The sequence below is a fragment of the Loxodonta africana genome, chromosome 4 (genome assembly GCF_030014295.1).
Source record: "Loxodonta africana isolate mLoxAfr1 chromosome 4, mLoxAfr1.hap2, whole genome shotgun sequence".
NCBI lineage: Eukaryota > Metazoa > Chordata > Mammalia > Proboscidea > Elephantidae > Loxodonta > Loxodonta africana.
The window spans coordinates 92353809-92367329 of record NC_087345.1 but is presented as its reverse complement, the minus strand read 5'-3'; the positions used below and the strand labels follow the sequence as shown (position 1 = coordinate 92367329).

At 54.2% G+C, this 13521-nt stretch overlaps 1 protein-coding gene across 6 annotated transcripts in view; it reads right to left on the bottom strand.

Moving 5' to 3' along the window:
* Nucleotides 1-13521, bottom strand: part of FMNL3 (formin like 3) — a 57485-nt gene that overhangs the window by 1415 nt on the left and 42549 nt on the right. For 2 of the 6 annotated variants that reach the window (XM_064284257.1, XM_064284254.1), the window contains exons 6-26: nt 11746-11898; nt 10399-10507; nt 10141-10217; nt 9703-9796; nt 8528-8602; nt 7833-7943; nt 7343-7492; nt 6799-6900; nt 5560-5839; nt 4846-4914; nt 4631-4755; nt 4225-4427; nt 3480-3714; nt 3276-3344; nt 3065-3145; nt 2839-2968; nt 2038-2198; nt 1616-1717; nt 1198-1290; nt 754-877; nt 504-620 (exon numbers count right to left, since the gene is read on the bottom strand). In XM_064284257.1, coding sequence (XP_064140327.1) covers nt 529-620; nt 754-877; nt 1198-1290; nt 1616-1717; nt 2038-2198; nt 2839-2968; nt 3065-3145; nt 3276-3344; nt 3480-3714; nt 4225-4427; nt 4631-4755; nt 4846-4914; nt 5560-5839; nt 6799-6900; nt 7343-7492; nt 7833-7943; nt 8528-8602; nt 9703-9796; nt 10141-10217; nt 10399-10507; nt 11746-11898 — 2635 coding nt within the window. In that variant the 3' untranslated portion in view covers nt 504-528. The remainder of the gene's footprint in view (nt 1-503; nt 621-753; nt 878-1197; nt 1291-1615; nt 1718-2037; nt 2199-2838; nt 2969-3064; nt 3146-3275; nt 3345-3479; nt 3715-4224; nt 4428-4630; nt 4756-4845; nt 4915-5559; nt 5840-6798; nt 6901-7342; nt 7493-7832; nt 7944-8527; nt 8603-9702; nt 9797-10140; nt 10218-10398; nt 10508-11745; nt 11899-13521) is intronic. The other 4 variants (XM_064284256.1, XM_064284255.1, XM_064284258.1 and 1 more) reach the window with 4 other exon arrangements.

Genomic DNA, 13521 nt, shown 5'->3' with positions numbered 1-13521 from the left:
GGCCCTTGGGCAGTAGGCAGAAACAAGGCAGACTCAGCAAGAGCCAGAAGCTAGGAAGAGACCTCGGACTGACTAGCTATCAAGAAACAGGTCCAGGAATATCTGATTGCCCCTGGGCAGGAGCTACTGCCAGAGCTCTTGTGAGAGGAAGCCACGGGGAAGTGAGGATAAAGGCTACCAATGGAGCCCCTCAGCCAGAAACAGGGCTCGTCCTACCTGCTCTAGCCTAGCTCTCAACCCTTGTCTGGCAACTCCCTTCCCCTTGGGTCTTAGTAGAAGCCGTGACAGCATTAGTGGGTAAGATACCATTCCCCTGAGAGCACATGCAGGGGACAAGCCATGCTTCTCAGAGCATGGAGCATGCAAGGAGAGAAGTGTGTGTCCCCAGCAGCGGAAAGCTGCCAGAGAACGACTCCAAGTCATGCAAAGGAGGGCGGAGCCTGTGGGGCCCAGCAGGAGTCCTTGGCGGTGGGCGTGCAGGGGGCAGCTGTGGTGCCCAGTACCTGTCAGGGGCCCCAGCTTTGGGGCTTAACAGTTTGACTCATCATGGTGGGCTGCATCGCAGAAGAAACGTGAGCCCCTCTTGGCAGTACGGGCCGTGAAGGGAACACTCTTCAGCACTATGGCCCAGGAGAGAGACAACAGTGGTCAGGTCCCATGGAGGTAGGAGTGGGAGGAGAGCCTGAGACGGCTGGGCTGGGCTTTGGTAGCCGGGGTCAATGGCCAGGCCCCAGGGAGGGAAAAGGGCCCCACCTGTGATGATGTCCTCAATGGTACCATCCTTTCCCTCATACACAGGCCGGTGTTCCTTGGCCTGGCGCCGCCTCAACTCTGCAATGAGCTCCTGCTGCTGCCACTTGTTCCGCTGGGATGGGGTCTAGGGCCGAGCATTTGAAGGGGAAGGGAGTCATCACTACCCTATCATAGGACTGGTTCCTTCCCCTAGATGCTTCTGAGGATGCCCCTGATGGTGCACTGCAGCCCCCACCCCCACCACTGCTTCAGAATCCTCCTCCCAAACCCCCTCCCACTTCCTTGCAGCTCCATCTCCCCTCCCTCCTTTTGGACTCGAGCCTTCAGGCCCTCTGGGTGGTCTCTCTGCTCAGTTTCCATCTCCCTCTCTAGTGTTCTGCTCCACCCCCTCCTGATCCTTTGTCCTGCCCTCCCCGCCAGGCCCCAGCTCTTGGTCCCACCCACCTTGGCATCCAGTTTCTTGGCTTCCTGAGCCAGCTGCTTCTCCCGCATTACCTCCTCCTGCTTCTTCCGGGCTTCATTTTCTTGTTCTGCTTCCTAGGAACCATGAAAGGTGGGTGGGGGTAAGGCTTACACGCTGCGAGGGGTGGGGCTAACACTGAGGGTGGAGAGTGGGTGGCAGTGGGATCAACTAACCCCAGGTGGCCGTCCTCTGGAGGGGCACTTCCTGCCCCAAACAATGACAGGAAGGGCCTGGGCCTCTACCCTGCCTACCAGTTCACAGCTAAGAGGCCTGTCACCAGCTTGGATCACTCCCTCCCCAGGACTTAGAAGAGGAGCTGGAAAAGGTCTAGACTTGAAGCCCTGCCCTCTCTCCCTCAACCAGTTCCAAATTCCTCTTAAAAGTCTCTCTTCTGCTTACCCTGTAAGAACGAATGAAGCGGACAAACACTGGGAAGAATACAGAAGGAGGTGTAGTCTTGGGACTCTCACCAAAGTATCGAACAACTGCATTGTAGGCCTCCTGGGGAAGAAGGGGCCAAAAGGGTCAGCGGGGCTGGAGGGAGCACCCCAGCTCTCACACCAGAGACGTGAAGCCCACGGGAAGCACAGTCCAGGACCAAAGGGACAAAAACCAACAGCCCCGAGCCCCTGTGAACTGGAAGGAGGCTGGGGCTCCCAAAGCACCTAGAGTGGGTGTTTCTAGAAGACGACTCCCTGTCACCCCCACGCAGCCAGCCACTTGAAAAAGTTCTCTGATGCCAAGAACCATAACTTAAGCCCACCTATAGGGGCATTGCCCCTTAGCCCTTGTGCTCCCACCCGCCTCCACCCTGTGCTCGCCTCAGCTGTCTTGGCATCTCGCTGGAGTTTGTCCAGTTTGCCTTCATTGGTGCTGAGGAAGTTCCGGAGGACGCTGTTGTCGTGTAGACTGCACTCCCGCCGAATCAGGTCCATGCCCCGGCCCAACTCCTTCACATCTAGCAGCACGTTCTCCAGGGACACTGTGGTCATCAGAGCCCTGGCTGAAACCTACCCAGGGCCAGGCATGCCCACCTCCCAGCCCAGGGCTACAGCAAGCTCAGGCCCTTCTCACACTCCTGCTCCCCGAGCCACCCTTAGGGACATACAGAGAGGTACACGAAGCTAGCTGAGCTAGCCTGATTTGAGGAAGCAAAGGAATGGAGGCTGCGACCCAAAGAACAAGTTGGCAAAGGATGGCAAGCCAAGAGACTGCTAGTCTCCAAAACGTAGCTGCCTCTGGCCTGCTCCAGTTTTCATGGGTGGGGCAGAAATAACAGCTACCTTATGTCTGCAGGGCTTTATGGTTTTTCTAAACTGTTCATGTACGTTATGGAGACGCCCAGAGTCTCCCGGGGTGGGCTTGAGGGAGTTGGGAGTAAAGAGGCACTGCCCCCTTCCTGTTCCTGCTCCCACCATGCTGAGCTGGGAAGAGCTGGGCCAGGCCTGGAGCCCAGAGGAAGGCTCCCTCTAGGCTAGCCCCTGTCCATGGCCCCTGCAGAAAGCTTTGAGGTGATCAGAAAGAAGAAATAAGCAGACCCAAGTGTTCCCTCTCCTCATAGCTTCCTGGGATTGTCCTGGGTTAAATGTGAGAACAGGCTTGCCCGGCCAGGCTCCCCTCACCTGCTGCAGCCTTCTCCACAAAGTGCAGCTCATGCCAGAAGTTAGCCAGGTCTGGGTATTTCTCCTTCACCGTCAAGGCAATGAAGTGCAGCAATGTCATCTTCCGGTCAGTGGACTTGGTGTCCAGCAGCTGGTAGGGTGTGGGGACAGTTCAAGATGACTGAGCACCCTGCTCCACAGCCCCTGCCCCTCGGGCTTCCTGGCTTCATGCTCCCCACCATCTTACCAGATCCAGGCTCTGGAGCTTGAAGCCATACACAGCTCCCCTCTTGCTGCTGTTCATGTAGTTCCCTAGAGCAAGTATGATCTGTCCAAAAGATGCATGGGAGGCAGGTCAGTCTAAGCCCTGAGAGGCTCCTTCCTCCTCTCCATGTAGCCCAGGGCCCCCACCTAGGACCTGGGAAGCACCAGCATCCCCATCCATAACCTCTGCCCACCTCCAACATCTGCTTCAGCTTCTGTGAGGACTTGACGGAGGCGGAGGCAGCAATGATGGCATTGAGTTGCTGGAAGGAGAGATGAACAGCTGATAATCCCCAGGCTGGGACAGGGCAAAACCAGAGAAGGGCTGGAAGGACTGGGAGCACAGGGGAGGTGGAGGAGAGAGGTCCAGAGGGGCATGAACTGGGGCGAGGACGTACCGGTGTGAGCATCTGCAGGTTGTCCTGGAAGTTGCCCAGGAAGGCCATGCCAGCCATTCTCTGGGTCAGCCGCTCCACCTTGCTGAAGAGCAGCATGAAGCGGTCCTCAGCCGCCAGCTCCTCCAGGGGCTGCCGCTCACGCTCGTATTGCCGCAGCAGCTTCACCTCGGCCTCTGTGGGCAGGAAGCGCATCAGGCACTCCACGAAGTCCACTGGTAGGGTCTGTAGGTCAAATCTGTGTAGAAGGGGGGGACTACCTCAGATCTCATATTTGCCTACTTTTCCCCTTGTCCCTTTTATTCTCCAGCTTCTAGAAGGACTTGGGATGAGGGAGGATTGTGTACAGTACCCAGAGCACTATTTTTCTCCCTCTAGGCCCTGAAGTGGACCAACTCTCACACTTCCTTCAGGTCCTAGTTGAGAAGGCTCTGGGAAGCCTTCCTCAATCATGAAGCTTGGCTACACGGTCCTGCCTGTTCCCCAAAGCTGCCTGTACCTCTGTCATCTTGGTGGTTATCACTCAGTGTTACAGGTCTGTTACCATAGACTGAGAACTCCTGGAGCGAAGGTCTGGGCCGAATCCCTAGCCCCTCATACAGTGTCTGGTACATAGTACAGATGCAGTAAGTTCTGACCAAGCCAATGAATGACTTAAGAGGGGTGAGGCAGTTCTGTTAGATGCCCTAGGTGGAGAGCTGGGCTGCCATCTGAGTGTGGAGCAGGGCTAGGTCAGCGGGAGCCTCACGTGTGGATGGCCCTGCAGATCTCCTCGGCTGAGCGGCCGGCCTTGCGTAAGGTGATGGCCAGGTTCTTGGCACGATTGGCTTCCAACAGGGTCACCTTACTGGCAGCCTTTTGTGCTGTCTTATTCTTGGAGCAGATGAGGTCAAGGGCAGGGCCCTGGGCTTTCGTCTTGAATAGTTCTTCAAATTTGTCCAGGTCGAGGTCCTAGCAAGAGTAGACAAGAAAGGAAAATGCTGTGGCCTCATGCAGAGGAGCCCCTAACAGCACTCCCAGCACTGGCCCGGCTCAGGTTCATGGAGCTGGCCCTGGCCCCACCCTGAGTTTGAGGACTCTTCCAAGGTGAGGAGATCTGGCTAAAAGGACAACCTGGTCCCAAACCCAGCCCTCTGGACCCCCGGCCCTGTTACCTCTAAAATCTTCTCATCATCAAGCTCACTGAAGACAGTGCCGCTGATCTGGTTGGGTTTCAGTGCTGTCCAGTTGAAGACAGGCAGCCGGAACTTGGTCTTGATAGGTTTCTTGATTCGAATGGCTAGTTTGGGGACAGGATCAGTGAAGCAGGGGCCAAGGGACAAGCTCCCCTGGTCTCACAAGCACTACCCAGAGCCCTGGGGATACTCACCTGACAGGCCCACTGTCAATACCACAGAGGGAGCAGCACCAGGGAGAGGTGGGGCTGGGGGACACTTGTCTAGGGGAAGAAGAGATGGCATAGTGACCCAGAGTCCGAGAGATTCTTCAGAGGCTTCCCCATACTCCTGCCGTTCCACCTGTCCTTAGAGACTCGCAGGGAAGGATGCTGCATGGCCTCTCTGGCCAAGCTGCTCAAAGGAGTCCCAACTCTTCAAGTGTGGTTCTTGCTAGTCTCCGACCCAGTTTCTCCTGCTATTGTCTAAGGCTTCTTGCTGGCTGTCTTCAGAGGAATTAGGAGAAGCATCTTCACAGTCCTTACAACAGACCCACATCTGCCCTTGGGCATGCCTTCTAGTAACTTCGTTGTCGTGTGCCATCGTGTTGATTCCAACTTGGTGACACTGTAGGACAGAGTAGAACTGCCCTATAAGGGTTCCAAGGCCATAAGCTTTACAGAAGCAGACTGCCACATCTTTCTCCCATGGGGCCGCTGGTGGGTTCAAACTGCCTATCTTTCGCCTCCCTCAGTTTCTAATCCTCCCTAAGCCTTCTCTCACCCTGATTTTATATCCTTCCAGCCCTTAAATGATGCTGTTTTCCCAGTTTCTTTCTGAGGAAGGCACTGCTGACTAGGGTTTTGGCCTGGCTCCCACATTGGGATTGCCCACCCCTCACCCCACCAACTCCCAGGGGTCTCGGTTACCTGGTAACGGGGGAGGTGGAGGGGGCAAGGGAGGAGCTGGTGGTGGAGGCAGAGGTAGGGTCTCCTCAGGGGGCGGGGCTGGGGTCAGGAGGTCCAGATCGGAGGGCAGCATGCCCTCACTCGGCTCTGCAGGGCCTACCCTGGCCAGAGCCTCGCTGCCCAAAGACTCCAGGCCCTGGACACTTGGCTCCAAGTGGCAACGGCGCTGGAAGGCCTCCTCCTTTTCTTTAATGAGCCTCCGCAGCGTGTGCACCTGGTGGCTTGTGTTCTCGTACGTCTCCTATTGGGCAGACAGCACCATTAAGGAAAGAGTGGGCTGAAGGGACAGTAGTCATTGCCCCAAGGAGTGAGACTGGGCCAGAGGATTTCCTCCCAAGGATCTCTTGACTAGGGTCTCTGTAGGGTGCCCAGAGGCAGAGTGGCAGAAATTCAAGTCGGGGACAGAAACTGGAGTATAGCAGAGCGGAAGAGGTAAGCCTGAGAACCCGCCTGCCTTCACTGGTACCTCAAATGTCCTTCCTCTGTTCCTGCCTTATTCTAACTGCACTGGTCCTTCAAGGCCCAGGGAAAAGGCTACCTTTGGGAAACTCTCTTGATCTACCAGCCATCTGATATAACTGCTCTCTCCAGAGATACTGGAGCTCTCTAGAGCCCTTTCTGCCTCATTATCGCTTTTGTCTCATTTGACCTTGTATAATCCCTAAATGGAAAGCTCCCTACGGGCAGGACTCTGTCTTATCTAGCTCTGCAACTTCCATAGCTCCCAACAAGACCCTTAGCAGGAACTTGGCAAAAATATATTGCATTCAGTGGAGCCAACATAATTGTATTATGGAAGAAAAAGTAGGTTGAGGGCACAATTTTATAACTAACATAAAGTTAGGTGAGAAATCAGAAGAGACTGAAATGTGAGGAGCCACTGCTCTCCCGATTTAGGACACCTGGGTCCAGGGGCTACTTTGACCCCTTACAATAAGCAGGCAAGGAAAAGGCGGCAGGATAGGCTGGTAGGGGAAGCCCTGGACTGGGACTCCGGAGTACACGTGGGGGCCCTGTCTGCTCCCACCGTCTTCTGTGTGTCTCTGGTCCACTCTGGCTTCTGCTTCCCTCTCCAACTAAAAAATAGGGTGCCTCAAGGGTAAGCCAGATTCTAGAGGACTTGACATGCCTCAGAAAATAAAAGTGAGATCACCAGGCACTGAACCAGTCAGGGCCTCACTCCCCGTGATTACTTGGTACCTTGATGCTCTCTAGCTCCTTCTCCCGCTGCAGCAGCTGCTTCTCTAGCTCCGCCACCCGCATCATGTTCTCATTTTCTAGGTCCAGAAGCTTCTCTGTGAGCTGCAAGATGAGAAGGGCAGGTTTGGGGCTCGCCCTAAAGCCTGGGCACTCAGCACAGCCTGCACTCCAGCCAGGACCCCAGCCTAACCCCTCCACCCAGAGCCCCAAAGGCTGTTTGGCCAGGTAGCTCCCATAAAACATCCTCATGGGCCCAGAGTCTGACACCATGTAAAAATAACAGCAGAGACCAGGTAAATGGCCATATCCTGGCTCTATGAGCTTGGAGCTGCCTCATGCCCAGCCCTGGCAGTCAGTGTGTGTTCAAATCTGTGAATGATCCGGGGCATCAGGTCAGAGCATGCACTAGAGCCCCAATCAGTTCTGAAGCTTCCCTGGGGCTTAATCTGAGGCCAGCGGCTCGGTTCAGGATTCCTGGAACTTAGATGGTCCCATTGTCTCTCACTCCCCCCAAACTTGGCTCTGGCAGGCAAAGACCACTCACATGGGACACGTGCTCTTCCAGCTCCTCCACCTTCTCCAGGGCCACATTCTTGGTCTCTGCATCCTCCAACAAGCCTCCCACATCAAACACGTTGTCCAGGTATGCCTGGATCTGTACCTGCAGCTTCTCGCTCTCTGTGTGCCTTGACTTCTGGGAGAAAAGCAGAGACAGTAGTAGTTGGGGGAGCAGGCAGAGGACCAAAGGACCCTCCTGAGAAAGACTTCGTCCTCATCATCCTCCACTGCCACTTCTACAAAGCTCAGGGAGCTCCTATTGCTGGCCATCTGTCAGATTCTCGCTCCATGGAGCTGCCTGACTGGGGAGCCCTCTGCACAAAGGCCTGAGTCCCAGACCACAGAAGACAGGTAGGGTCCCAGGGGCATGCAGGACCAGGATCTTGTTTAAAAAACAAAAAACCAAAACCTTTGCGATATGGCTCTGCTGCTCTTCTGACCCCAGCTCACCTTGTGGGGACCACAGCCCAGCTCACCTGCAGGAACTCCTCCAGCCCCAGCTTGGTGAACTCATACTGCAGGTGGACCCGGAAGTTCATATCCTCCACCGAGTGCACCACGATGTTGATAAACTGCATGCAGGCCACCTGGGGAAGCAGCAGCCCAGAGGGGCAGAGATGAGAAGGCAGAGGGGAGACCCAAGAGACAGGGAGAGAAGGCAGCTGTTAGAACCATCGTCATCAAGAACAGATGCACAAGAACAGATGGATAAATCAAAAGGAATGAATGAAAAAAAGTTCAGTCTTTCTGGGAGCAATACAGTATTTGAACTTAAGAAACATCAAACTTAATATTCAGCATATGAAGATAAAAGTTACGTGAAACATAGATGTAAATGAAGACACAGCTCTCTGGTTTCCTTTGTACGTCATCTGGTGATTCTTGAGACAACCCTACCTAGCTAAAGACCCTGGGCTGAAGGGAAGAGCCTGGGAAAGGGAAGGGAGCTCAGAAAGGATCCGACCAGGAACGATATGGGCATGGTGAAAGAAATAGATCTGAGACACCCAAATGACACCATCTTGAAGTTTCTAAAAGCTCTCTGGGGTGTGCAGGTGGACAAGGTGCATTTACTGGCTACAGAAAATCCTTCTGGGTTCTACACAGAATATCAAAATACACTGTTGGTCTGGCGCCCGTCCTCAAGGAGCACGTGGCCCTGGCTCCTCACCATGAAGTCGATGTTGCTGTCCTCATTCCGGAAATACTCCATCAGCTTCTCAAAGCGGTGCAGCTCCTTGCACACCTGAACAGGCAAACTTTCTCAGTGAAAAGATCTGCCCCAGTCAGAACCCAAGCCCCTGAGCCCTGGCTCCCAGGAACATTAGTGGAAAAGGTACTGGTTCAGACCAAGTTCAACCAAAACTCTATGAAGTGGGCCATTCAGGACACTGTCAAAGAAGACCTGGGACCTGGTCCTGGACCCCTTTGCGGAGGGAGCTCAGTAAATCTGTGCCCTTAGGCTGGGCTTTAAGTGCCTCTGGGCTAGACCAAGAAGAAACATGTGAGGTCTGATATTGCCTAGGCACCAAAGGCAGGAGGAAAGCAGGGAAGAAGAGAGTCAGGCACTAGCTGGGGCAGGCATCTGAAGTCCTAGGAGGGATGGAGGGGAGGGCCAGTGTACAGGAAAGCCCCTCTGCTGAGAGGGGTCCAGAGGCTCCTCTGAGCCTCTAGGCTTCAAGGAGGAAGAGCTATTTCCTGGCTTGAACAATGGAGGCTAGGGAAGAGGTCCAAAGAGGAGGAAGGGGCGGGATCAGCAGCTGTGGCTGGAGGTCGAGGAATTCTATGTTCAAGCAGATGAGGGTTTCCGAGCCAGGCCCAGAGGCTGGGGCAATTCCAGTAGGAACTCCCTCTCTGCACCCCAAGAACAGCCGACAACCCAGGAGCCAGCTCTTGCTCGCCTTCTCCCCCAACTGCAAACACATCTGCTTTGGGTTCTACCAGTAAGTTTGCTGTATCAGAACCACCTGGGGAGTCTCTTAAATACAGATACCCAGTCCTCCAGTGGGTCTGCAGTGGGGCCCAGCGATCTATATTTTTAACAAGCTCTCCAGGTGATTCTGCTGCATGGCCAGGTTAGGACCACTGACTGGACTTCTGAGGGCATCCTTAGCTGGCTAATCAGGAGCTTCCCTGGCACAAGATCTGGTAAGACTAATGTTCTGGTTTTCGCAAAAAAAGAAAAAAAGGGGGGCGGTCTTGTAGGGAGGGCAGGCTGCTTAGCCAAGCACTGGGATGTTAAAATCACTGAAGATCACAGGAAATAATGCTTACCTACCTGTCTTGTCAATGTCAGGTAGCTCCCCTCCCCACAGACACACATACACACAAATGCAAGAGACTGACCTCTTTGAAATTGTCAAAGGCAGCAAGAATGATCTCGTGTCCTCCCCGCACCAAACACACGGCTGCCAGGAGCTCCAAGACAAGGGCTTTGGTCCTAAGGGGTGAATGAGAAAGATTAACACCCTGCTCCCCATCGTGGCCACTACCACTCACTTCCACAACTGGGTGAGCCTTTTCTGAGAGTGGAGTCAGTCTCTGTGGTGAGGGGAGGTTTGGGAAAGAACGGAAGGGAATGAAGGCTTCTGCCCGCACTAAGCAGTGCCGACCAGAGGGAGGCCAGAGATACCACTTCTCCTCCAGCAGGGGTGAGGTGGCAGGTCTGGGCTCTGAACCAGCTACAGGATCTCAAGGCCAGGCAGGGCTTCTGTCAGGGACAAGTGAGCCCAGACCTCCAGAGTCCTGGGCAGGGGAGGAGGGGAGGAGAGGGAAGAAGCTCACCTTGGATTCTTGTTGTTGAGACTGAGTGCAATTTCATTGACAGCATGGGGATGGGACATGACCAGGTTGAATCCATACTGCAAGGGGAAAGGACAGGAGAGGAGGCCTCGATGGTAGGGAAGGTAGATCCCATGGGAGCTCCTTGGCTGTAGACCCTCCAGCAAGCCTGCCTTTCACAGGTGGGTGCCCTCCTAGCTCTCCTGGTTGGCAAAGCAGGCCGACAAGGTTGAGCACTCATGGCTAGTGCTGCCCCCTTACCTGATAGTTCATGATGGCTCTGAGACAGAGGATGCAGACGTGGACATCATCCTTCTGGCTCACCAGGCGGGAGTTCTTCAGGGCCCTGCGCCCAGGGAGAGTGCTATACCTGGGGGAGAGGGGCCAGGCAGTGAGGGGGTGCCGAGGCTGCTGGGGAAGTGTCCAGGAGTGCTCACCATCACACAGATAGTAGGCTGCCCCTTAGACCGAGGAGAAGAGGGGGAAAGGGGACTGTGTACCAACAGCCCAGAGAGCAGGGTGCAGGCAGCAGGGCAGTCAGTCCTGAAACAGGCCTCTGTCAGCAATTACCCAGGATCCTGGCTTTACAGTCAGTGCCTAAGCCACCCTAACTCACACAGATCCTCCAATAGGTTCAAAATATAAACAGTAGGTGTACAGGCCTTTTTGGTCCTGGAGATGCATCCACAGACACATTCCTTTGAGCCTTCCCTCCTCCCACTTCCAATTGCTGCATCTTCCACACATTGCCTGGGGCTCAAGCACCTTGGCTCCCATCCGACTTCTATGTGCCAGAAAAGACAGAGCAGTAATCCTCAGAGGGCTACGGCTGACTCTGCCACCCCTTCAGTGATGCTTCATGAAAAAGAGAGGAAGCACCAAATAGTATCTGAGCATGCACGACTGAGGAAACATGACTAGAACGATGAGCAGTGTCAGAGGGACACAACCCAAAGGCGTGCAGGAGAAAAGCATGGCCACGAGAGAGACAGAGACCAAGGGAAGGGCCACCAGACCCTGGGTGGGAAAGGGCTCTGAGAAGTCATCTGGTCCATCCACCTGCCTCCAGCCAGGACGGCTCTTAAGACACTGCAGACAAATGAACACGTTGCAGCCTTGGAGAGAAAAGGCCTAAAGGAAGACAAAGTGAAGGGAGGTAAGGGGCAAGCACGTTGGGTAGAAGCTGGTCTCTGAGCAGCAGATGGAGCAGAGTGAAGAGCTAGAGGGAGACAGACATGAGGGCAAGAGCTGGATTACCCAGTAAAGACCAGGAGCTGTGTGAGGACAAGCCACTGCCCAAAAGGCCCGGGAGGAAGGGCAGTGAGAGTGAGGAATGGAGGGGCCCCAAGAGAGGGGGCAAGGAGAGGGAAGAGCTGGGACCCCAGATGGGGTGGGTACAGCCAAGGACTATGTACTTACCCAGGACAGATCGCTGGGCAGTCAAGGAGACAGAGAGGACAGACCAGAGACAGACTGGCAGGCAGAGGGCAAGAGAGCTGAGCCTGGAAGCAAGAGTGGTGGGAGATGCATGAGGACTCACCGCTGCTACCCAAGGTCTGGACTGGGGACAAGGGTGAAGGCAGGCGAGCAGAGCGAGCACACACATACCGGAGCACAGACTGGCGCGCAGAGCGAGCGAGGCTGTTGGTGAAGGGGGCCGACAGGGCGCTGGGTGGCTGCAGGTCCTCGATGGACCTGCTCCAGGACCGGAGCTTGTCAAACGCACCATCGTCACCGCTCTCCAGACCCTCAAAGTCAAACCTGGAGCATGAAAGGACACACAGGCGCACACACAGGCACATACACAAGAGAAACTCAGTGCCGGCCCCCCAGCCAGTCCTCCCCGGCCTTAGGCCTCTAAGGCAACAAGAAGCAAGGGCAGCAAGAAGAGAGAGCGGAATTGGGCAGCAGAGACCCAATCCTGGTCAGAAAGCCTCTGACACAGGACAGGTCAGAGCAGGACAGATAGAAACCGGGAGAGGGATCTGAGGAGATGGAAGTGCTGACTGAAGCCAACTCCTCTGCCTCCCTCAGTGGCCAGGTGACTCCAGGAAGAGTGCTTCCCATGGGCCCAAAGGGACGTGGGCAGCTGGCAGGCTTTCTGCACTCCCAGCCTTGGAATGACTATCTCAGAAGGTCTGTAGCTCCCATGAAGAATCCGCCCTGTGGAAGGGTGGTGGGGAATGGGCCAACAACAGGTCTTGCTAGCTGGCAAATGGCAGCAGCCAGAAGGGCCTCTCAGTGCCCTGAGGGAGCCCAGTTGGTTCTAAATTGGGCTCATGAGGGCAGATATGAATGGAAGGGAATGGAGCACTTGGCAAATCCAGAGTAGGACAGTCCTCTATGTTCAGGAGGAGCACATGACTCTATCCCAGCACTAGGTCTCAATGACCATGCTTTATGTGCTCCTGGTTACTTGAGTTTTCTACATTTTTCTGATATAGTGGCTCCTTGGGCTTCAGCTTCCCCAGGGGAAGAAACTACAGTCAAGGACTTGGACTGGAATCCTGCGGTCTAGTCCCTGCAGGAGTTGGGATGGCTTCTCTGTCACTTCCTGCTTCTGGGACCAGATGTCTCTGCATCAGCAGCTAGTGAGTGTAGTCAGGGTAAGGAGGGCAGCCCGAGAATACAAACCCATGTGGCCTTCTCCCTTCTACATCCTCATGTCAGGATACATCTGCCTCTGAGAAAAACCCCCACTCCTCTTTCCTGTCCTTCTTTTGCCCATAAGTCACTGAGGACTAAGTGAGCATCTCCTACAGGTTCTTCTCCCCAGGGAGCCTTCTGCTCAGACATGCATATCCCTGAGGTCAGAAGGCACAAAGGCGGAGGCTTTCTGAAATAGAAATGACATCTGTATATGACTGAATGTTCCAAAGGACAGCTTGCCAGTGGCTTCCCTCCATCAATAATAATATTCCCTAGCACTGGTACATGCAGCTTACAAATAAATGCCTTCACTCAAACCCTATTTGGCCTCACCCTTTCCTCTCAACCCTTTCCCAAACACATACTCTACCTTTTCTCTAAATCTTTCTTTTTAAAACAGAGCTGAAGGTGCTGCCACGGATACTTCAATGCTAAGGTTCCAGTGTCTTTCTGGTTTAAAGCAGCTGGGATTTATTTGTTTTTCAAATAAGACAGATAGGCTTATTTGGAAAAAAAATGATCTACATCTTTTTACTATAAAAGCTCTGAATTAAAAAAAAAAAAATCACTTCAGCAAATATTTTTCATTTCTTTCTATAAAAAGAGTGGTTTTTAAAGGCTTAGGGGCATCATGAGGCATGCCTTGTAGGGAAGGGAGCAAAGAGTGGGCCACTCTTTGGTTTTAACAGGGACTGACTTTTTTTTTTTTTTTTTTTGACCTGGAAAGGCGACAGA